Source organism: Thermobia domestica, chromosome 11 (genome assembly GCF_964235325.1).
Source record: "Thermobia domestica chromosome 11, izTheDome1.hap1.1, whole genome shotgun sequence".
In the NCBI taxonomy this organism is placed as follows: Eukaryota; Metazoa; Arthropoda; class Insecta; order Zygentoma; family Lepismatidae; genus Thermobia; species Thermobia domestica.
Window position 1 is genome coordinate 211999952 of NC_137464.1, and position 26408 is coordinate 212026359.

The 26408-nt window shown below is 36.8% G+C and overlaps 2 protein-coding genes across 5 annotated transcripts in view; one reads left to right on the forward strand and one right to left on the reverse strand.

The window, feature by feature from the left end:
* The window catches only part of LOC145664706 (uncharacterized), a 118625-nt gene that overhangs the window by 43052 nt on the left and 49165 nt on the right, over window positions 1–26408 (reverse strand). The window lies entirely within an intron of this gene.
* Window positions 14584–26408, forward strand: part of LOC145664705 (uncharacterized) — a 121780-nt gene continuing 109955 nt past the window's right edge. For both annotated transcript variants that reach the window (XM_081731570.1, XM_081731571.1), the window contains exon 1: window positions 14584–14714. In XM_081731570.1, the coding sequence (XP_081587696.1) occupies window positions 14703–14714 (12 nt within the window). In that variant the 5' untranslated portion in view covers window positions 14584–14702. The remainder of the gene's footprint in view (window positions 14715–26408) is intronic.

Genomic DNA, 26408 nt, shown 5'->3' on the forward strand with positions numbered 1-26408 from the left:
TTTTAACTGAAAATATAGTATCCTATTAGTTATACAACCTTTCGTCAAACAAAATGTTAGAAACAACCAGGAAAACTAACATTTATATACAAATATTCAGATCATGTCTTGCCCCCTCACTTTTAACGTCCAACCGCCGCCACTGTAAGCAAACTTATCTCCTTGGAAATCAGAAAGATCACCCCATCCATTTCACACTTTCACCGATTGCCAAGTTCATGGTTACTAAAAGTGTTTAGTTTCAAAATAATTCATTTTTACGTTTGGGCTACAAATAGTTACAAATCTGCTACTTTTGGTGCACAACCACGCTACTTTTTAATCTTCAGATCTGGCAACACTGTACCAAATCCAAAATAACTTCACTATATGCACAAACTGATTAAGTATCACTAAAGTTGAGTAAATTCACTTGTGAAAGGAGCTCTAATCAATTCACACTTATTTCTTCGACACGGCATAGCCATGGGCTTATGCTCTTTATCTCAGAGGTCCATTACTGAAACTGTTTTTTTATTATTATTTTAGTTTTTAAAGGCTGCAAGAACAGAAAAAAATATCTATTGTTCGCTGACAAGCAAGGGCAGGGTGATTCCGTCACATCTGTGATCTGTTCGTGTTTCTCACACTACTAAATTAAAAATATTTGATTGTTTCGTTCTCAAGCAAGAGTCAAAGACGCGTTGTAAGAAAGCCACAAAAGTACATTCCAAGGTCGATTGCATACATTTTTATTGCGAATGAACTGCGGACTATATTCGCAGCTTGTCTTCTCTGCACATTTTTTAGCGTAACTTTGTTCAAATTTGAACCGCTCGTAACACGGATACATTCTTTATTCGCAGGGGAAGTCCATTTGAACACGTATCGTGTTTACGTTTATGCTGTTAAGAATGGATGCTCATCGGATTTTGGAATTTCTTCTCGAGGATTCAGCCCTAATAATTTTCTAGTGAACAGTGAAAAATACAAAGTGGATCATTTAGCTTGACACACTTTTGTAGCTTTTAAACTAAAAGGTAAAAATGTTGACATTTCGTACCATGCAAATACCGACAGGGAGGCATTGTTCGACACATTCTGCGATACAACCAGATTAACATAAAAGTTATATTATTTTTCAAATGATACATTAGGTTATTACATATTTCAAAGCTTGTAATGTTACATCTTTATTTAGTATTGAAAACTATGAACGTTACAGCATCACACACATCCAAATTTTCATGGCCTTTACAGCAGTAATAACGCAAGAAAGACGGGCGGATCAACAATTCCTTGTAACTTAGTTTCTACGTGTCTAATATGCCATATAATGATGGTAGTAGACTTTCGATACTAAAGTACTTTAGAAATCCATTTCTCCGTCCGTCTCATTTGCGTTATTATTGTTCTCGAAGCTTCGAACATTTGGTTGTTTTTCGACGTTCGTGATACTGTACCATCCTTAGCTTACAACCTGAATAATAATTGTGCTATTTGAAGTTTTCGTTTAATATGTAAATTTGAAATATGTAATAACCTGATGTAGTGCCATTTGAAAAATAACACAAACTTTAAGCTGGGTTGGCAACATTGTTAATCTAGTTGTATTGCAGCATATGTCAAACAATGTCCCCCTGTCGGTATTTGCATGGTACGAAATTTCAAACGTTTTGTAAATGTTACGAGGGCGTATCAAGAAAAATGGTCAACCCTGTATTTTTAATTTTAAAGACATTTTCCATTAACTATTTCTGTATTGTTTATTGTTAATGTGCCCTTAGCGTGGAAGACCCGAGTTCGATTCTTGGCGGGAGCTCATGTGATTTCCCGTCAAGCTGTTGATGCACGTCTCATATAGCCTCGCTGAAAGGGACGCTCAATTGTAAATCAAATCAGATCAAATTCCTGTACAAGTTCTAATGCAATGATTTTTTTTAATTTCTAAAAAAGTATTTACGAAAAAGATTTCCAAATGTTAAAACAATTGTTGTAAGTATAACAACTTATATCTTTTTTTAAAAGAACAAACTTAAGTGTCCTACTTTCGAAAATTGTTATAATGTTACCAGTCGCGTATCCACGAAGGCAGAAGGGGCAACTTTCCAAGTTCCCTTTCATTTTTCTTTCTTTCTTTCTTTTTTTTTTTTTTTTTTTTACTTCCAGCATTAATTCATTATGTAACAGAAATAGGATTTTTTTCTTGGTCTTTCAAGTCTATGTAATACAAGCCTGGCAGAGCTTAACCAAAGGGCGGTGTTTAATACTAGACGCGAATCCATGAATTTTTGTTGGGAGGGCTCCAAAATTTGAGGGGCCCAATACTACAAGACTCTACGTCTGTGTAGTATTGAACCAATGTAATTCTACACCCTAAAAGACAGGAAGTAATTGATAAATTAGTGTCTCCTATATTCTCAGGAAAATAGTAGAACTAGATTTTTTTTTTATATAAGAACAGAAATAGTACAGATGAAGAAGGAGATCAAATCTCTATGCTACATCATTACTTTCTCTGCTAAACAAATATAGTTCGATTAAGAAAATGTATAAATGTATGTAGACTTACAAAGTTTTGGAGGAGCCCGGATCCGGTGCATTCCCCGTGGGTGCGCCTCTACTTAATACAAATATATCGTTTGAATTATGGATATTCTGATTTTAGTTCCTTGGGCGGATGGTACTAAGAATCCAAAGAAGGATAGTGAGATGATTTAACCCGTCAACTTCCAATGTCCCCTACAGGTATCACTTCTTTAAAGCCGTCTTCTTGTTCACCAATCGTTCACCAGAGGGTCCTAGTCAACCACAGTAGCACCAGCTACTTACCTATGTATGTTGCATCATCACACAAAAAAGTTTCGAAGTCGACATACTGTACAAGGAAGAAGACGCCTTTAAAGTAGTGTCACCTATATGTGACACTGGGCGTTGACGGGTTAAACTCTTTGAACGTATATATAGTATCTTTGTGCCAAACAAAAGATGTAAAGATGCGGAACCCGAAGCATAAGATGTGCAATTACTTTCATTTTGGGGGGAGGGGGCACGGTGGCTCAGCGGTAAAGCGCTTACCTCTGGTGTGTGAGGTCTCTGGTTTGATTCCCGGCCAAGATAATGTATGATGGACAACATCGTGTCCGAGGGTTTTCCTTCCACTTTCTGATTCCATCAATTCTTCCATCAGCATTCACTTGCTTTAACCATAATCTCTCTTAGCCTAAAAGCGCATATTAACGTGGAACATTAAACTGAAAAAAAAAAATTCTATTTCATTTTAATTAAAGGAGAAGAAAAAAGAAGTGGCAATAGAATCTTCATCGCTCTTTACCGAAAGCCTCACAGATTTGTATTTACGTTCCTTGTCAGCAGCGAGTCTACATAGGACGACACGTATAGTTTAATACAGGGTGTATCAAAAGTCTGTTGCCATAGGTGTATTCCGTTATGAGTAAAGATAAAAAAAAAAAAAGAACAAAGATGAAACTTGTTGGAAATACGTGGTTTTCAATCTAAAATGGTGAACTTGTTTTTCAATAGTACAATCCGTTTGAGGTCGATACTGATAAGGTTTATGTTAAGTTAAAAAGCAACGTTGACAGTTCTGCAGGCTGTTGCCTAGCGCCTTCACCACACCGAAGAAAAATCCCACCATTTTAAATACTAAAAACCATCTGTTCGCAACTAATTTCCACTCTTTCTATAAATCTTTAAACAGGTGACTAGTTTTAAATACCTGGGTAGTATCATTAGTGATGACATGAAGTGCAAACCTGAAATGAAAGCGAGGATTGGAATGGCTAAAGAAGCCTTTAGGAGGAAGAAAATACTATTTTGTGGAACTTTGAACAAAAAGTTAAGAAAGACTCATAAAAATACTTCGTGTGCAATATTGTGCTGTATGGATCAGAAACATGGACATTACGCAAAAGTGATGAAAAACGACTGGAAACTTTCGAAGTGTTGGTGTGGAGAAGAATGGAAGGAATTAGTTGGGTCGAGCGGAAAACAAATGAGAAGGTCTTAGAACTGATGGGGGAGAAAAGAAGGATTGTAGATGTTATTCAGAATTGGAAGAGAAATTGGTTGTGACGTTAGCTAAAAAGGAACTGTATCATGAGGGATATAGTAGAGGATATGATAGCAGGAAAGAGAGGGAGAGGGCGAAGGAGACTACAATTAATGGACGACATCAAAACAGAAAAAAATGTACGTAAAGACGAAGAGGTTAACAGAAGACCATGAAGCATGAAAAATTCTCAGTTGCGGCAAGTGACCTGCCGATAATGGGAAAATACTTATGATGATGATGATGATGATGATGACCACTTACAACGTAGTTGGCTCATGGCCCAGGAGATTTGAAATATCCTATATGTACTAAAAGCTACCAGGAAAAATACAACAACCTTTCTGTCATTCGTTACATTATTTGTACAAAATTGTTGCGTCACTTTATTTTGTTTTGATGTAAAAGTTGCATTTAGCACATCGACCCTACATTTGATGTCTAGGAGACGATCTGCCCACCTGAACTATCCTTCTGGATCAGCTAGTGTATGTTACTAAGCTATTTACAACATAACACTACTACTACTACTACTACTACTACTACTACTACTACTACTACTAATAATAATAATAATAATAATAATAATAATAATAATAATAATAATGTGGAAGAACATAGTGAAGACCCTTAAGCACTCCAAACAAGCTTCATTTGTATAATGGATTTCCATCGCTTGCGTTCAACAATTGAATTGGAAAAAATGAAATTAAATCTTCCCACGGTTATGCCGGTTAGGCTAAAGGAGACAGTGATGATGAGAGATGAGTGAAATAGTGGAATGAAGAAAGTGGGAGGAAACGGGAGAACTCCGAGAAAACCCACGAGCACGGTGTTTGTCCACCAGAAAGTTCACTTGGCGGGGGCTGGGATCGAATCCAGGACCCCAAGCACCAGATGTGAATGCTCTACCACTGAACCACCGTGCCCCCAACATTTGAATTGGAATCTTCTGAAGTAAAAGCATCGTAAAATTTACGTAATATTATTAATTAAACACGATGTTCTTTAACTTCAAGCATCTATGAAACACCATTTTTAATAAATTACAATGCTGGTAAATAAACTGAATTTCAGCTTTAGATATATCTTACCTATGAAACCTACTTCTGTATGAAATTGCAATTATCTTGAAGGACTGTGTCGGTGAATACATTATTAAGAAAATGTCCTCAAATGTATTTTACCAAGTACAGTAATGTATTCTAGCCGTAGGATTTCAAGTCTTGCGTGCAAGATTTTCCAGACAAGAAAGTAAAGCGTTCAATGCTGTGAACATTGATATGCGTGATAGAGCCACTATCAATATAGGTCACAGATTTAACCTCACAAGTATATGTATAATAGGCATTATATTAACATTTTCAATTCGTGGTTGTACCGTGTTTCACTCTTTAACTATTTAAAGGTTGGTGTATATATATTTGTTGGAATAAAATCCACTATTTTTCTCTCTCCCTTTTAATAAATATAATTGATGAGTCCCCTCCCCTTTTTTTACTTGAATCCCTCAGTTACCAAATTATCACGAACCAAAAGCTTTCTTTATGTTTTTACCTCCACTTACAGTACCGGAGAAGTACCTCACTAGCCTGCCTATTGCACTCCATTGGTTGACACTAGCTACAACTTTAAAATCTCAGCGAGAATCATCTTACTCAAATGGCCTCTCTATTTCCTCTTGCTTCCAGCTTATAATACCAGAAGAAAAAAAAAAAAAAAAAAAAAAAAAAAAAAAAAACTACCCAACACGTTGAATCGGGCAAGAGTCCAAATTTCGGTGAAACCCATCTCATTTAAACGGGATCACCTACTTGGGCCTTTTGTCGTGCTCTCCAGCTTAAAACACCGGTGAGACAAAAACGAATCCACGTTCAATAAGATGTTTTGTGCTAGGGACAGCTCACTTTAGCAGCATTCACAGAAGAGGTGCTTAAACTCTCATCCGAGCGCTTTAAAAATCTCGTGAAGCGAGAGAGGTGTGAGTTTTGCTTGAAAAAAAATAGAAAAAGTTGCTTTTTTCCAGACAAAGAATTCGGGGACTGGACTCAGAAGGCAACACATGCCACAGATTACACAGAAATATGCAAAAAGCTGTTCTTAGTGTTGTAACGACTTTTTATTACATGGTTTACCATCAATAGTCATCATCATAGGTATTCTTGGCAGGTCACTTGCCCCAACTGAAAAGCTTTCATGCTCCACGGTCTTCCAATAACCTCTTCGTCTTCACGTACTGTTTTTTCTGTTTTGATATAGTTTATCAATTGTAGTCTCCTTCGCTGCCTCCCTCTCTTTCCTGCTACCATACTTTCTAGCACGTCCTTCATGATATATTTTCTTCTTAGCCCATGTATCAACCAGTTTCTCTTCAACAATGGATATCGATGAAACTGGATTGTGCAATTGAAAATTTATCAAAGCTGAACAGGTGTATAAAAGTGACTTTTTTAAAATATTACTTTTGAGCGATGTTAAGAGAGAACAAAATATGGTGATCGTGAAAAGTATTCGAGATTTAAACAAATTTACACATTTCATGAACAATACACACCGAAAATGTCATTTTTGGATGTCTGAATGTGTGTTCGTAAGTCTACGCAGCGACACAACTAGGATAGTTGGCGCCAGGGGCAAAAACTCAATTTAGCGCCCCCCCCCCTTAGAACAACCAAACAAAAACGCTCCCCTGACATCACCTAGTAATTCTCCTATTCCATTTTTTCTTCAAGTGGTAAAACTTAATTTCTAAGTTGCAGTACATAATTTAATTTTAGTACAAGATAAAACAAGAAACTAATTACTATTTGATTGCCAAATAATCTGTGAGTAGCATGCTTGACGTATTCTTAAAGTTTTATCATAATAACTGTAGCACATTTTTTTAAAAACTACATCGGGATGTGCATATGCGTAGAATGAATCAACAGTCTGTTGCTTAGGAATAAAATATTTAATTGTGACAAACCGTCAACCTATTATACTCGGACATTTTGCAAATCTCTTAAATGGATGTAAGTTATACGAAAGCACAAAAAGATGGAACTGAAATTTAACTTTTAACTTTGCGGGCTCTTTTGGTGGAACTCAGATAGTGTAATGTCCCACATGGTGTTATGTATAAACAACTCTTCACGCTAATGTTTACAAACACCACCACATGGTTTGGCCAGAGAATTCTACACACCAGAGGATCCACTATCACCTGCAGACGACGGACTTCTGGCTCCTCCCACGGAGCAGCAGCGCCACCGCCACCCGAGGACCTCTATAAATTTGATGGACGACGGCAAATCTGTACCAGGTCTCTGGTGCTCTTCCTATTGTTTGCATCGGAACATTAGAAGTAAACAAACCCCAGGCCTCTAGACTGCTTCGGGCCTACGCCTTTCCTATCTCCTGGCCTAGCCTGCTTCGGGGCTCTGTCGGGAATCCCAACCTCAGCCGCTAAGCCTGCTTCGGGGCTCTGTGGCAATCCAACCAACCCACTGCTTGCATCGGAGCTTTGGGTCCCTAACATCTGCTTAGCCTGCTTCGGGGCTCTGTAGAAATTCTGTCTGCGATCTCTCGGTCAAAAACTACCTATATCTAACCCTGCAAACTTAGAGAAATTATCTGTATAGTATTTTTGTAAAATACTTTTAATAGTGGAATTTTTATAATAAAAGCCGGTAGTGGGGATCGATTCCGGACGATCTTTTTATTAACGCTCTACCTACAACCTATATGGGACAATGTTTTACATGGTGAAGGCGCCGGGTATCAATCCCGGTACCTCTTTGAAGCTAACTTATGCTCTATGGATATGATTCTAAGGTAACCTTTATGATCGTTAGTTTGCTAAAAACCACTTTCCTTTCCTTACAGTGAAAATAAATATTTGCCCAGTTTTGCGCCCCCAATCCGGCGCCCGAGGCACAAGCCTCATTTGCACCCTCTTAGTTACGTCACTGAGTCTAGGTTAGTGTTTCGCTTGAGACGAGAGTCAGAACGAGAAATTTCACGAGTTTCGTGGCCAACATTATTTTTTTTCCCAACTGTTACATATCAACCACTGTTTTAGTGTCATATAAAAAACTATAAATTGATCAAGTGATTATACGAATACAATGAATGCCATTTATAAGTCACGGGATACGGACAAAATCTCGCGGCCGAAACATCGCCGCCCAAAACCTCGCCGGCCAAAACCTCGCGGGACAAAATCTCGCCGGGCCAAAACCTCGCGTGGCCAAACCCTCGCCGCACAAAACCTCGCGGGACAAAATCTCGCCGGGCCAAAACCTCGCGTTGCCAAAACTTTGCCGCCCAAAATCTCGCCGGGCAAAAACCTCGCCACCCAAAACATCGCGTGGCCAAAACCTCGCCGCGAATGAAACTTTTCTTTAAAATTTAACATCGCGTGGCTAAAACCTCGCCGCGAATGAAACTCTTCTTTAAAATTTACCCAATCCGTTTCTTAATATGCAATTCCACATTACAAATAATAATAATAATAATAATAATAATAATAATAATAATAATAATAATAAGAAGAAGAAGAAGAAGAAGAAGAAGAAGAAGAAGATACAAAACATCATGTGCGTGGGCTTTCTCGAGTTATTCCCGTTCCCTCCCACTTTCTTTATTCCATCATTTCCTTCATCCTGGTCATGTACGTCTCTTTTAACCTACAGGACCTAATCAAGGGACGTCGTAAAAACTCATATATTATTTCATACCTTCATAAATATTATTAGATTTTTGTTGAAATTTTATGTTTTTGGATGTTCCAAAGTTCACGAAACTAACCCCGTTAGTTGTCATTACTTTCCTTATGCAGACTTTCGTTCCCTATAACCAGTTTAAAAACATCCTGTCGCCCTACCTTCACATTGAAATCCTCTAATACAGAAATAGAATTTTCATATGGTATCGCGGGACTTGGTCAAATACCTGTGATACTTTTTCTGAAACAGCGTCTTTTATACCGTCATCCTTATCATCTGTTGGAACATTTAAATTTTGGTCAGGCGAGATTTTGGGTATGGCGATATTTTGGGGCGCGAGGTTTTGGCAAGGCGAGGTTTTGGCCCCGCGAGATTTTGGCCCGCGACGATTTGGACGGCGAGGTTTTGGCCAGGCGGGGTTTTGGCCCGGCGAGATTTTGTCCCGCGAGGTTTTGGGCGGCAAGGTTTTGGCCAGGCGAGGTTTCGACCCGGCGAGATTTTGGGCCGCGAGGTTTTGGCCAGGCGAGGTTTTGGTCCGCGAGGTTGTCGCCGCGAGGTTTTGTACCCAAACCATGTCACTAGCATCAATTATCCGCTTCGCTGGGTTAAATTAAGAAAAAGTAGTGATATGTTTCGTTAGTCAGTCAATTTTTACTATTACTAAAGCGCTCCTTGATATTGGTCATTTTGATTAATTTTATATATATATATATATATATATATATATATATATATATATATATATATATATATATATATATGTGTGTGTGTGTGTGTGTGTGTGTGTGTCCCTCCCCTCCCCTAATTTTTGTGGGGCTGAATTTGGATTTAAATGGCATCAGAAGTGTCACTGTTCATCTCAGCGACCTCAAAAACTATAGATTCGACACTAATATCGGTCATTTTCGATCATTTCGATCAAATGTCTTTCCCTCCTTTAAGTTACATCGTCAAAGTGATATGACAAAAGTCATCTCATGTTCGAACTTCATCTAGGTTGAAAATTTGATCGAAATTGGTTCGGTGGTTCAAGAGTTATTAAGGTTTATTTATTTTTACATATATATATATATATATATCTCCCCCTCCTCCCCCCCTACGTTACACCGTCAAAGTTAAATGATAAAAATTATCCCAAGCGCGAAGGTCATCTATGTTGAAAATTTGATCGAGATCGATTGGGTGGTTCAAGAGTTAATAATTTTTATTTATTGATATATTTGTCCCTTCCCCCTCCCCTAAGGTCTACCGTCAAAATGGTATGATAAAAACCACCCCTGGTTCGAACTTCATCCATATTGAAAATTTGAAGATTGGTCCTGTGGTTAAAGCGTGATGAAGTCACAAAGACAGTCACGTTTATTTTTACTTTGTTTTTACATATATCTCCCCCTCCCCTTCGTTGCACTGTAAAAGTGAAATGACGAAAACATCCCAGGCCCAAACCTTATCTATGTTGAAAGTTTGGTCGAGATCGGTCGGGTGGTTCAGGAGTTATTAAGTTGTATTTATTTTTTATAGAATTCTTCCCTCCCCTCCCCTAAGTTCTATAGTTAAAGTGATATGATAAAAACCACCTCATATCTGAACCTCATCACCTCATCTATTTTGAAAATTTGGTTAAGATCGGTCGGGTGGTTTAAACGTGATGAAGTCACAAAGACAGTCACTTTTATTTTTACTTTTTTGACATATATATATATATATATATATATCTTCCCCTCTCCCTCCCCTTTGTTGCACTGTAAAAGTGAAATGAAGAAAACATCCCAGGCCCAAACCTTATCTATGTTGAAAGTTTGATCGAGATCGGTCGGGTGTTCAAGAGTTATTAAGTTTTATTCATTTTCATATATTTCCCCTTCTCCCCTCCCCCTCCTCTAAGATCTACTGTCAAAATGAAATGATAAAAAACTTCCCAGGTTTGAACTTCATATATGTTGGAAATTTGATTGAGATCGATTGGGTGGTTCAAAAGTAATTAATTCACGAACATAGTCATTTTTATTTTTATATTTATTGATTTTTGTATATCTCCCCAATCCACCCCCTCCCCTACATTGCTCCGTCAAAGTGAAATGATAAAAATCATCCCAGTCCCGTACCTCATCTACATTGAAAATTTGATCGAGATCGGTCGGTCAGTTCAAGAGATTAAGAGTTGCAAATATAATCACTTTCAATTTTATAATATAGAAGATCACAAAATACGTTACAATAACAAATATAGTTTGATTGTTATTGTATCATACCCTTCATGAATTCCTCGTGGCGCGGAAAGATTTGATAACTTCTAAATGAAATTGAGGGAAAATCAGTACATAAATTCTGTAAATAAATTTATAAAAGAAGATGAGAGAAGGTTTTCGAGAATTGAGAAGAGACTACAACAGCGTTACCAGACATTCCGTTTTTTTTTCTTTTTTTCTTTCTTTCTTTCTTTTTTCTTTCTTTCTTTTCTTTTCTTTTTTTTTGCAACAGGATTGTCCTTTTTCTCAGAAAGTCTTCTCATGTCCGCCCCAAAAAAGTCCAAACGGAACGCAAAATATCCCGTATTATAAAAAACTTTACCGTTTTGGCTCGTTGTTACATAGTTTACTTTGGTTGTGATGGCTCAGTGGTAGAGCGTTCACCTCTGGTGCATGGAGTCCTTGGTGCGATCCCACCTCACGCCAAGTGAACTTTGTGGTGGATAAACACCATGTGCGTGGGTTTTCCCGAGATTCTCCCCTTTCCTCCCATTTTCTTCATTCCACTATTTCATTCATTTCTCATCACCATCGTCTTCTGGGTGACGTAAAACTTGAAAGATTTCATTTCATTTTTTTTTACATAGTACAGTATACTAGTGATTTCTTGTATGGTATTCAACAGTGTGTGTGTTTATTTTTATTTTTTTAAGCAAAGATTAACGCTTATACAACAAATTCAGTCATTAGAAAAGGTCTTTTAGAACTACTGCAAATTTCAGAATCAATGAATAAAATCGCGAAACTATGTTGGTACGGTCCCTGTTGAATTGATGATTTCAATAAAATTTTGATCCGTTTCAACTTGGACTAAATTCCTTTCTCCTGACGCCATGCCACGATTACTGTAATTGTCAAGAAAAGTGTATAATGCAATGTATTCTTTTATGTATTTGGCAACCGAGAGTGAAATACACCCTAACACAGAGCCCCCTGGTATAGGCGCTTGCCCCAATTGGAAGAATTCGGTTCGATCGGCTTAAGTTCGGCGCTATAGGCAAAATACCTTTCTTATGTTGTGATTGAGATACACGGTCAAAGCACTCTGACCTCTCTCTCTCTCTCTCTCTCTCTCTCTCTCTCTCTCTCTCTCTCTCTCTCTCCGCATCCTCTCCTGCATCCCTCTTTCTTGCTCTGTTTCGCTTTGGCTATCCTATCCTCTGGTCAATATGCAGCTAACCTTAATGTTTTGTTGCCTTTGAAGAATGAAATGAAATCTTTGATTTTACGTCCCACGCTTATGCAGGTAAAGCTAAAGGACACGGTGATGATGAGTAATGAATGAAATGGTGGAATAAAGAAAGTTGGAGGAAACGGGAGAACCCCAAAGAAACCCACGAATACGGTGTTTGTCCACCACAAAGTTCACTTGGCGGGGGCTGGGATCGAACCCGGGGACCCCAAGCACCAGAGGTGAACGCTCTACCACTGAGCCACCGCGGCCAAAGTAAACTATGTAATGCCTTTCAATGCTCAATCATATAAAACTTACAAGTAATCATATACTGTATTCTCAAACACTAGCATATAATGCCACATTTAAAATCAATTGTAAATACTCGTATGCATAATGCATTCTATTATTTGTAAACTTTCACTTTTTTGTTTGTTTAAGTTTTAAACTAGCGTTACGAAATGTGTTTCAATATGATTCGAATGAAATGGAACCAGACCCGTATCCAGAGGGTTCTAGGGGAGGCCGAGCCCTCCCTAAATTTTTGCTGCCCCCCTAAAATTTTCACCGTAGGCTTGCAAATGAACTATAATATGGTGATGAATTATATAATATGTTTGGATCGGGTTGGCCCCTAACTTCAGCCGGGCCAGCCCCTACAGTTTCGGGCTGGCTACCGGCCTGAATGGAACTTAACTTGAGTGACGCAACAAAAGGTACAGTGGCAGGAGAAAGAGGGAAGGGGCGAAAGATTAAGAGGTTGCTGAAGACCATGGTCCATGTTAGCTTCTCAGTGTGTGGCAACCGATCTGCAAGTAATGGTAGAGTACCTATAATCAAGCATGGTTTCAGGGCTCTCCGGACGGAGCCATATCTAGATTACCATTATATTCATAGTACTATTTTTCATCCCTCGTGTAAGTAAAGGTCTCCCACGGAGGAATGTTATCTGAAATCACCACTGCCTATAATGTTGATGTTTAGTTTCTCTCTGTTTTTCTTCCCCTGGATGAAATGCTGTTGCTTAAGAGTACGTGGAATAATGATCAGTAAAAGAGAAGAGAGAAATGGAGCGATGAAAAGGTAACGGTGAGGGAGAGTTGGCACCGCAGTAGGGTACATTGCGGATTTTGGGAGACACGAAAATCGATCGAAGAATTGAGGCGTCGCGAGTGGAACAACACGTTGGCCTTTCTTATTCTGGACGCTACACTGGCTGACTGACTACAATAGAGGTGGAACAGACATGCACAAAAGGAATAAAAAGAAACAAAAAAGACAGAAACAAAGAAAGAAAATAAACTTTAATATAACGCTGTTTCTTAATTTTTCTTTTTTTAAATCGAAATCAAACAAGTAATACACAAGTTGCTTCGTGATTTATAAGTAGATTCTTTGCCTTAAGATATTAGCTTTATTTTGCAATTGATCATAGAGTCTGATAGGAGTTAAGATTCATTTTCTACACAGAGGCTATGAAACGGCACTGCTTGCTTAAAGTGGTATCCATACTATTATTTGGATATATGTCCGAGGCAAGCAGTTCTGCTGGGACCACACGTACGTAAGCTCAGAGGGACACAGTTACTGGAAAATGCTTATATTAATAGAGTTAAATATCTTGAAAAGTTTCACCAAGAATAACAGAATATAAACAGTACCAGAAGTCCATTTTACAGTTACTTTTGGAAGGCCGTGGAGCCGTATTCCCTAGTTGTGGCCGCCATCGGCGATTCGCATAAATAACTATCAACTCTTCCAATTCTGCTTTAACGAATGCAAAATTAAATTCTAATTTAATTATAACAAGACTATTATTTCTCTTTCCTCTGGTGTAGTGGCTAGCACACATGCGCCTTTGGTACACGTGGTTCAAGGTTTAATTCTCGGTGGGAGAGCCTTAAAATTTGAACGCATTACCGTATTTTGGTTGTCATCTTAAATGTACGTCTACGTCTCGTATAGCCTTGGTGCTGAAATAGTAAGCTAAACTTCAGCAATTAAGCTCCATCCACCGTAAGAAATGGAAAATAATTTGGGTCACAGCTGTGAACGCCAGCACCCCTATTGGAATAAAACGAACCTTTGGTGCAAGCAGTCCCAGCTTCGATTCTTGGTGGGGGCACTTGGTTAGAAAGTTGAAAACCCATTTCAGGCTAACCATATAAGTGAGATTTTTCCTGGGTTTTACTCATTTCTGTAGAACATGGCGATGAATCCCAAAATTGATTTTCTGAGAATATTATGTGACTGTAATGATGGAATAATGTTTCATCCGCCATCTTCTATCATCATCCATTATTTTCATAATATTTTTAGTTTTGATAGGTAGAAATATAGGTGACCGGGATTTAATTGTACACTTGAATATATAAATTCCAATCAAAGTTTAGAAGGAAAAAGAAAAAGAAGTACTATTTACCATGAGTTTATCTTATAATCTTTGATAGTCTTGTTGATTGACGATAGTGTACAGTGTCATCAAACAATTTGGTGATTGAAAGAAGTTTTCTAGTATCATGCATTATAAGGTAAGAGATGTTCTTCAATACCAATTTAATAAAGGATAGAGTATACATGAAGCTGCATCAGTTCCCGAAGGAGCAGGACGCTCATGCTTTTAGGGATTATTCATTGAGTATGTATGAACTTACAAAGGGGGTAACAAAGCGACTTTTATTTACTTATCGACTGATACGAAAATAAAAAAGAACGTACCTGTACTTTATATCTGCATGTGTAGTGCCCTTGTACTTTATCTATGACTTTGTGTGTGTGTGGGGGGGGGGAGAATTTAACGAATATCGCATGTCTTGTGTACATGGATACTTATTACTATTGCACTACGTAGAAAATTTATGATATTTCATGTAGAAGTGGTAATAGAACACAGAAGAAACGCAGATCAGGAGGTTCTCATGTATACTATAGTATCAACAGTTATTGGCGGATAAATATTTAAATTCAGTAACATGCTATATAAAAAAAAAGGTTCCTGTCTGTTGGCGTAGGCAGTAGCGTAACTAAGGAAGCATGCTCCTCCCGCACTCGAAAAAGCGAAAAAGGACTTTTCGTTTATCTACGTACATGAAGGCACGTAAAATGTATAAAATAGGAAAAAATGGATTGTCTTTTATTCTGTCACTACTTGCTCATATTATAGCTACAACAATTTCACATTATTATTATTATTATTATTATTATTATTATTATTATTATTATTATTATTATTATTATTACTATTATTATTATTGGTGCTTGTCAAGTATTGTCGCACCACATTTTGGAAAATTTACAGGTAAAATTCAATACTCAGCATGAAAAGACATATTTATAAGGAACAAATGTCTGCAGGTGACAGATAAATATAAAGTAATACAGCTGTGCTTTACTTTTACAAGTGTAGGGTTACATATGAAAGATGACTCTATTAGATACTATTTTCGGACAATGTTTGCAGAAGAGGTCCAGCTTTTTTTCTTTAAAAAAAAATACAATTTCGGTATTTTCTGTTCATATTAGGTTACTTTAGGTTAGGTTAGGTTAGTTAGGTTAGGTTTGGTTAGTTTGGGTTAGGTTAGGTTTATGTTAGTATAGGTGTCCAGCGTAATTTTCGAAAAAAAAAATAATATTTCGCTTATTTCTATTAATATTAGGTTAGTTTAGGTTAGATTTGGTTAGGTTATGTTAGGACTGAGTACTTGCATCTTCCATTTCTCCTGTAAATTTTGTATTTTTTATACCCTTCTGGACCCCTTCTGCTAAAATTGATCCTATTTTCCACCGGTGGTGTATTTCTGCACAGGGTACGGAAGCGTGTTTACAAGTGGAGCGTTACTAGTATGAATCCATGACAAGTGCTATTGAAATTATATAATTGCCAAAACTCACTTGATTCCACTACCCTCGCTTACGGGTGTACTCACTATCGCTAACGTGCCTGCTCCCTTCGGATACGTCCCCGCGTTATCGCGTGGGCTCACGAGCTTTGTACTGCCCTGACTCAGCATTCTTGCTCTTTATGCCCACCGAACACAGGTTGATTTGTGCTGTTTGTACTGTAGTTTTTATGCCATACACACGGACGCCGTATTTGTACGCAAATCGTAGAAGAATTATATGAATTTTTCAAAAATTACTTCTAGTGGTTCCTTTTAATTTTATTTATGCTAAATGGGGTAATGTTAAGGCGCCCAACACAAATCTTTTGGAGAACAATAAGGAGCAAATTAGTTAAAGAATTATAATTTTTCAACGATTATTTCAAGTAGTGTGCCAAAACTTAACATGCACGTTATTATTATTAGTTTCAAACGATGCTGTGCATAAAATATCGGAAGTCATATAGAATGGTTATGTCCATCCGTTCGTTTGTCAACACGTATCAAAGGAAAAACAGTAAGCTATATCGAAAACCGGTTTTTACAAATTGTTTCAGTGTCCAAAGAATAGATTCCATCTCATCTGTTGACACTTCTTTCAAACCCGAAATGGTAGAAAATTAAGCATTTTGGGTTTCGACGTTCACCGCCATAGAACAAATGCGGTAATAGAGAGCGACAAACGGTTTCATGGAATCGATTCACCGTCTCAAGAATACAACTTCCGGTTTCAATATTCATATCCACAGAGCAAAGACCGTAAGAGATAGCGATTAGTTGTTTTTTTTCGGAATCGCTTCAGCATCTCACTCATGTGTTTCATCTACTCCATTAATTATTCAGCCAAACCAATAGTGGCAGGAATAAACCATTTCCGGTTTCAACATTAATCGTCATAGAGCAAAAATTGTACGAGATAGCGAGGAGCGGTCTTTTGAAATCGTCCCAGCGCCCAAAGAATACGTTTTATGATTTTTGTTAACTCTGTTCAAACCGAAGGTGATAGAAATTAACAATTTGTGGTTTCTACGCTGATGCCATAAAACAAATATAGTAATATATAACGACAGTCGATTTTCTTGAATCGATTAGTATTTGAAGTAAAAATAACATTCTTCATCCGCTTCTCTCAACGAAAACCTGAAGAGGTACGTACAAATATAGGTTATACCACTTCCGGTTTCAATATTAATCTTATTAAACAAAATTGGTTAGAGATAGCTGTTAGTGGTTTATTGGAATCAATTCAGCATCTCAAAAAAATGTCCATCTCATCCGTCAGTCTCTACTGAAAGTGGAAGTGGTAGAAACTTACTTCCGGTTTCATAATGGATTTCCATACAGCAAAAACAGTAAGAGATAGTGAATCTCAGTTTTGTGGAAAATCGATTAAACGTCCGAAAAATACATTTCATTGCATTCTAATCTGTCTACTACAACCGGAAATGGTAGAAATTACTACTTTCCGGTTTCAATATCAATTTAAAAATATACAAACCAAGTTTCTTCACGTAGTGTACACGTTCTGGTTACTTGTTTAAAAATCTGCACACCCATGGTCCTGATGGCTATGCAAAATTGGCTATATGAGACGGCAACCTAAAATTTAAGGTGGGATCTAACCACCGTAACCCGTTGAATGTTTTCTCATCGAAGGTCGTGCCCGGACCACGTACACCAAACCCGTGCACGCTATCCACTAGACCAGCGGAAGGGCTAAGATGAGATAGAGATAATGATATATGAATTACCAGCGGGACTGTAGACTAAAGAGAACTGAATCTGAAACGTTAACACCATTTTGTAGATACTGTCTGGCTCTTTTTTCTAAATTTTTGACATTTTTTTTAAATTACCTACATTAGTTAAAATGAAAATAAGTGTTATAAGCATTATCAAGACTTGAATTGGCTAAGGATTGTTTCGTGATGTTCAATTTCTTTTGAAGCTTCAAGTGCAGACATACAGCACAGTGCATAATTCTGCTAAGATGTTTACAATTAGGTTTTAAGTTGAACACTTAGAAAGCTCATACTCCTTGCCTGATTCATTAAATCATTAACATCTAAAATGATTGTTTTATCTCGCTCATATAATATTACGATCTTTAAAGAAGTTAGTTTGTAATTGATTTTTCTCTAACTTGACTTTTATATACGACTATGCTGACTGTTTGATTTTAACATTTTGTTAAACACCAATGATATATGGTGGATAAGCTTTCATATGCGAATTATTTTTATTCATATTAGTTTCATTTTTTGTATATAGTTTAATGGTTTTAGTGAATTCTTTGTAATTCTTTTAGTGATTTTTTGGTGAGTTTTAGTGAGTTGTGTTTGCATTGGCTGGCAACAGTGCCTTCAGTGTTCTATTCAAGTGGTGTCTCTGCATTCGTACAGTGTGCTGTGAAGTGCAACTAGGCAAGCTTATTCATTCATAGTTTTAGAAAAGCATATTTATTCATAGCTTTTTAGAAAAACACTCATGTTAATTAATATACAAGTTTTACATGTTCTTAACAGTATTTTAGAGTGCTACTCAGTTTATGTGTGATCGAAGACAATGTGTGTGATCGTTTAGCAAGCAACCATCTGGACAAATAATAATAATATTTCAAAAAGAAGTTAAGATAAGTAATTAATTGTACTAACCTTTAAGTATTATATCATTATATTAACATATGAACAAAGCATGTCATATTCATCATATTAACGCATGTAGTTTTGAATAAGAATTGAAGCAAGTAACATCTAAAATATTCGTTAAGTTTTATTTCTCGTTCCTCCATGATATCTGGGTGAATCAGTAAAATGGGTTTAATCATACAGTTCATTATCTGTGGATGTGATATGTGTAATTTATAAGTACAGTAAACTTACATAAACATATCACCCCCTTATACATCATCATATGACCTATGGACCTACAGCTTAACATGGAATCTGAACCAAATAAGCTCTCACCAAAACTGAACCCAGTTTCTAACCTGGAGAGCAAAGTGGTTCAGTGGTAAAGCGCTTATCTCTGGTGCGTGGGGTCCCTCGTTCGATCCCCGGCCAAGTAAAGTTTCTGGTGGCCAACATTGTGTCCGAGGTTTTCTCGAGGTACTTCCGTTTCCTCGCACATTGTTGTTCCACCAATTCTCCCAACTTACCTTGATCATCCGTCTTCCTTAGCCTAAAGGCCACACTGAGAAAAATCCGTTATCCGGACACCGGTATATTGTACAAATATATTGAATACTTATGTTTACTACATAAATCAGTACGGGACATACGTTATCAATATGTTACACACGCACTACCCTTACATAGACATATGTTATATACGTCAGCTATATATTACATACGTTCATCTGTATGTGAAATCCTGACTGCCTATATAAATTTTTTCGTTGGTACGGAAATTACGTATAAAATATACTTTTTCAGTTATACGTTTGCTATACGCTAAGTCCAAAAACTACAGGATTTACGCATGTAACCTATGTTCTTATGTACACCACATACTTTTTTCTCAGTGCATAATCGTGGGACGTTAACATGAAAGATTTAATTTTCAGGTGCTAACCTCATAGACCTGAAAGAGTTTATAGACCCCTAGGGAAATGTTATAGTTTAGCCACTGTCATTATAGGCAAGTAAATGAGTAATATTACATACACACAAAGAACAAGATATATGTATTTTATAACAAGAAATACGCAAGCACAAACACACGACGATTACTGTCAAGATTTTATCACTCCAATCTTTCTACACCAGAGCATGACTAAATAATATTATCACCTCCCGCAAATACTCAATGATAGATAATAATAGAAAATTGCAACGTGTTTTGCTGTATGGTGGGATACAGTCTTTACTTGTGTTGCACGGAATATCTTCCAGCAGGATACTACAGTATAGATCCAATTTTATGTCTTTTCTCGAAATATTAATTTGGTCCCGTAAATTAATGCTATAATTATATATAATGCATTTCTATGTCAATTTAAGGAAAATTATATTTAATTTGGCTTATTTAGCGATAAACATATGTGAACAAGCATAAAATATACAAAATTACGTGTGTGTTCAGTCTGTGTGTCTGTGTGTCAGCACATTTTCACATGGAAAGGAATGACCTAGAGCCACCAAATTTTGTAAACAGATTAAAGCCGTTTTTATTTTCTACTCGAGGGGAATAGCCAAGCGAACCATATTGCCTGTGAGGTAGGCAACCCAACATTTTTTCTTGTCATGCAGAATGTATACCGCTCAGATTTTAAAATGGTTTTGTATTAATCTTATTCTTTCCACGTAAAAAACGGATATGTTAGCTAGTACGATAATCGATATGGCCTTTGCTTGTTGTCATATGTTTCACGTATTTCTTTACTTCCAAATATGTTACATAAACATTAATCTCTTCGTGCGAAGAATGAGCAATTCAGCTAGTTAGGAAATAAAAGTTTACGCCTACCCATAAATTGTCTTCTTTGTGTTTGTGCTTCTTTTAATTTCAGTGTTTAATTTTGAATTAATTAAATGCTAGCTGAACCTGCGCTCTCTACCAGCGCATCATTCACATATGAGCATGAATCTCCTTGTTATTCCTCATAATATCTGTACATGTAAACTCATGTCCAAAATGATTGTCGCATATCTATAACTGTCTTCTTGTAAGAATATAATTTGATAATGATTTTGCAGTGTACTTTTAATACTGATACTACGTGTATAACCAGTAAATGTATATTTGTGGTAAATTTCACAGGAAAAAAAATATAAATACGAAAATTAGAATGAGTAAAACAAAATGTTGCTAAATGGACAAAAAAGTTTTATTTTCGTTTTATTGTTCTTATTTAATGCTCTTTTGACATGAAATTTGCCACATAGATGGCTTTGCCAATTATACACATACTAGCATTATAATAAATACCGGGCGAATGCGTTATCCAATTATATTCCTACAACAACATATTTATAGACATGCGACAATAATTTTGGACATGAGTGTACCTTTACAGACACAAGTGAAAGACGTCTTGATAAAAATTGGCAAGAGATACCATAAAGGGGAGATTTTTTCAATTATTTTTTCAATATCTCCGACCGTTTACAAGATTAAGACTACTTCCGGTTGGAGTTCCTAACTATGTATAATCAATATTTTCTTTTCTTGCATGCAGTATGTAATAAGCAAATACATTACATACACAATTAATTATAATGTCAGTAATATATGGTGTTCATTGGACGAAACACTTCAAACAACAAAGATTCATCTTAGACTGGAGAAAATGGTTATCCTTCGTTTTTCATTATCATTTGGCCATGAAACAAACGCCTGAGAGTTCCAACACTTCCAGTGTACCCCTAAAAATGTAATAAAGAAATGACGACCACGCTTTTTCAAATATTCAATTAGAACTGGACAATCTAAACAAAATTTGGAATTGACGAGCGAAAACGACATCTTTCTAGAGCCTGTAATTTCCGAGATTTAATTGGCGAAAGGATTGGAGACAAACATGTAATTTTTTCTTTGGAGACAAGCATATAAACCTAGCATTTTAATTTATAGATCTTCCTGGGATTCTCTACATGAAATACCGTAGTTAAATTTATTCATTTTTGTATTATTTTTCTGTACACAAAAATGTTAATGTTACCAGTTCTTTTGTTCTGAATTTCAGCATGGTATTTTTCAACTTTGAGAAGGAGGAAACACTTGATAGTGCATATAATTTTGTTTTAAAAGAAAATAAAGTACTGTTGATTCAGTGGTTTGTCATTTAAAAACCTCTTTGAACCAAGTTATTCTATATGTTTATTTCAATACGTGAATTCCATGTAACGTGGGTTCCTATCACCACTGCATGGCGTGTCCTCAAATTGTGGGTCGTGGAGAAGGCCTCTAGATATAGAGCTTAGCTGCGAATATATTAAATAAGCAGTCGCGGAAGACAACAAGGGATGATCCTTCAGCTTGAGGGTTTGACGTGAGACACAGTCTAGCATAGTTGATGTTCGGTCGTTTAGAAAAGCTGGTCGTGACACTAATCACTACCTGCTAGCAGCGATAGTAAGAGAAAGATAGTCGTTAAATAAAGGAAATATTTAACGTCTGTAATGGAGAGGTTTAATTTAAAGAAATTAGAGGAGAGCTAGGCGAGGAAATTAGGGATAGCATTAAAATTTCAGCAAAAGAAAAAATGGGACATGCGGAAATACGAGAGGAATAAACCATGGTTCGACAAGGAATACAATAAACTAGCAGAGAAGAAAAAAGAGGCAAAACTCCGTTAGTTACAAAATCCAAACGACATAACTACACAAAATTTCGGTGACTCGAGCGGGAAACTTCCACAACTTTTAGATAGTAAAAACAAAAATATTCGGGACATTTATAAGGGCATCAACAAATTGAAGAAAGGCTATCGATTTTTCTCTTATATGTTAGGGAAAGTCAACGGAACAATTCTCACTAATTCAGATAGAATTTTGAATAGATGGAAACATTTCTTTGACTATTTGCTTAACACACAGCCAAAGACTAATGTTCGTGGAGAAAGGGAAATCCACACAATAGAACCAAACGTATATTCCAAAGCTTAACCGAACAGAAATAGAAATTGCTATAAAGAAATTAAAGAAACAGAAATCTCCGGGTGTAGACGAAATTCCTGCTGAGTTATTTTTAGATGGAGAGAAAATTGGGGTAACAAGAGACTGCTCCTCATATGGAACAAGGAGGAATTGCCACAAAAGTGGAAAGAATCAACAAGAAAGGCGACAAAACTGATTGTAATAATTATCGAGGTGTGTATCTTTTGTCAACATCTTATAAAATCCTCTCAAACATTCTGTTAGCAAGATTGACCCCATACGCAAATAAAATTATTGGTGATTATTTATGGGAATTTAGGCGAAATCGATCAACTATCGACCAGATATTTACCGTTCTTCAATTACTCGAAAAGAAATGGGAATACCATACTCCGGAACATCAATTATTTATTGATTTTAGAAGGACCGACGTAGGATGATTCTGATCACTTCTAGATGAAGTTAAGAAAGAAATCATGACGTAAATTTTGTATGGTCCGCAGCAAAAAAACCTGCAACATGAGCATGTAAGTTCATTGTGAAACGACGAAGTCTTTTGCTCCATATAAGTGTGCAGGGGAGGACGGCGAGGTTTCTCCAGGCGTGATTCGTGCCATTTCAACGTTATGTTGATTCCCTGGGCTGTTAGGCGTAGTTTCACAATAAACTTACATGCTCATGTTGCAGATTTTTTTGCTGCGGACTGTACATACATGTACAGAAAACGAGACGAAAAAATTTCATGATGAGACCAGAAAAGATTTCCGAGAATCCAAACGGGTCTTGAATTCGACTTTTAAAATTTGAGACGAGACAATAATTCGAAAAAAGAAACGTAAGACAAGAAAACCTTATTTATTGTCTCATGGGCAATACTATTTACTTAGCCTGTAAATTTCCTTAAGACGCCAGGCCAACACCGTAAATGTTGTGCTTCTAACGGAAATCGAATGCATGTAGTACGTTAATCACTCAGCTGTGCGGAAGCGTGCTGCAAATGTAAAAACAGTCATTAATATCTCAATCCTGCAAAACATTGCACTTTAGGCTGCATTTTCTACTTGCACACTTATGAGTCACTCTCAGCTTTCAGAGGTTGCGTGCTATGAGTCATTCTTTCCTAGCAATATTTGCATAAACCTTTTGAGGGGAACTTCCAATGGAATCATTTCAAACCTTTTTTGCTTATGCTAATGAAGTCTTACTTTCAATATCAATTTAAACAAACTAAATGAAATGTGGTTATGTGATGAAAAACAGGTTAAGCAAAGTAAGAAAATGTTTGAACGGAATAATTTTTAAATACGCGTAGGTCTCTAGTTCGATCCTCGGCCACTTAAGTCTTTGATGGACAGTATCGTGTCCGTGAGTTTTCTCGGGGCACTCCCGTTTCCTCCCACAATCTCATTCCACCAATTTTTCTATCATCTTTCACTTGCCTTAATCATTCATCTTCCTTAGCCTAAAGGACATAATCGTGGGACGTTAAACTGAAAGATTTCATTTCATTTCATGATTTTTAAACACTTAAATAGGCATATCAAACTCAATATCTTAATAAGGTCAAATAATCATCAGTGTACAATAAAGCGGACCAAAAAAATCATACTTAATGGAGTATTTAAAAAGTGAGTAAATACAGAAAATCTTGCCTAAAAGTGCAGTTATTTAAAACATACAAAGAATATAAGAGAATCCGAGCAGAAGATCGATACCTATTGTTTTTCATGCAATCAAGTTTCTGATGTCGCGATTGGGAGAACATGCAGCTCACAACAGAGGTTAGATGAACCTGAACCTCGCTGTGGACTTTTTTCCATACTAAGTAAGTGAGTAAAGATGTTCACACTGATACGTATTATCGAATATGGAAATCAAGTATGATCCAAATTTATGGGTTTTGGGGAATCACACAGGCAAGTTTTTTTTTTTTTTTTTTTTTTTTTTTAATTCAGAGATACTTGCTTCATTTGAATGTTTACTTTAGAGTTGAGTCGCACTGAATTCCTGTTGGCAGGAAACAGAGAGAACTTGGACTTCGATAGATCTAATATCGCAGAACAGGGGCATACCCACGAAAAGGGACCACCAGGTCCGAAACCCTCCCCAAAACTTCCTAACTCAACGTACATTTGTATACTTTCTTAATAAAACTATCCTTGTTTAACAGGGAAATGATTGATGTAGCATGAACATTTGATCTTATACTTCATCTGTACTCTTTCTCTTACAAAGAACAATCTGTTTCTATTTTTCCCCCTGAAAATATAGGTGGAAGTGTTTTACAATTACTTACCGTCTTTCCAAGTACTGAAGAATACCCGTTCAATACTATCTATGCCCCGTAGTGGCTTGTTGTATTGGACCTCCCAGGAAAAATTTCTAGGTGCACACCTGTCGCGGAGCCTTTCTTTGAATTTAGTCTTCAAATGCTGAAGCTTCACGGCATAGCACAATTTGGGAGGTGTCTTAAGTCTTCGTTTTTTTTTTTTTTTTTTTTTTTTTTTTTTTTTTTTAACTGTTTCTTCCTGAGAAATTGCATGCATTCGACTGTTTTTACCCGATCATTCATGTTCGTAATAATTTTATCTGTTCTTTGCAGTTTCAAACTCAAATCTGACAATTTCTGCTATCAGCAATAAAAGAAAGATCTCGTAATCACGAATAATCCGCCAATTAGTTAATGTTTTGTTCTTTGATTTTGAAAAGTAATGCGACTTTCGTCTTTCAAGTTTCAGAAATTTCGGGAACCATGAATCAGAATACCAAGCGTACTTCTGTAGAACAGGGAATCCCAGAACTTTGCTTTCGAAATATTCCAAGAAAGTAGAAAATTGTCGCTGATTTAAACCATGTGAGCTTTGTGTTTTTTGTTTTCTCGAAGTGAACCGAGGGCCGCATAAAAATTAGTGGAAGGCCGCGAAATTGACATGCCTGCCCTTAAAGATTAAACTTTACCATACGACTCACAAATAATTTTAAATTATCATGGCTAGATTACCTTAGCACAAAATAGATAGACTAGCTGACTTAATCTTCGGACTTCTTGGGCCGATAGATTGACAAACCAATCCGTTTCAAATGAAACACTAGTGTTAGTTCTATAGAGCAAGAGGAATGGATATTTGAATGAAAAGAAATACATGTATTAGAAACGCACTGCTAATAGCTGAGAAAAGCATAGATAATTGCATTATTTAAAACAAGGCACAATAGAAAGATGATTTTGACGAAAACAAAGAGAAATACTAGGTAAGTAAAAATATCTTTGTTGATAAGATCATATTGTCAGTAGCTAGCTAACTGACTAGATGGCGTATGGATCCCAGAGGCTTAATACTGCATTTACAAAAGCTCTCTATTAACCTCTGTCCTTAGCCAACTGGATCCAGTTTCTATTTCTATTTCTGCAGCTCCTTCTTAGTATTGTTCTTCTATCTTCGCGTAGGTCTTGATCCCAGCTCGCGTCGTGTGGACTTTGTAGTGGACAAACACCGTGCTCGTGAGTTTTCTCGGTGTTCTCCCGTTTCCTCCCACTTTCTTCATTCCACCATTTCATTCATTTCTCATAATCACCGTCTCCTTTAGCCTAACCGGCATAACCGTGGGACGTAAAACTGAAAGATTTCATTTCACTTTTTCGCGTAGGTCTTCCTAATGTCAATTTTCCGATCGTCAGTAGCTGGCAAGATCTTTGAAAAATACGTTTTGAAGAAAGCAATCCCAGCTTATACCAGGGAACGTT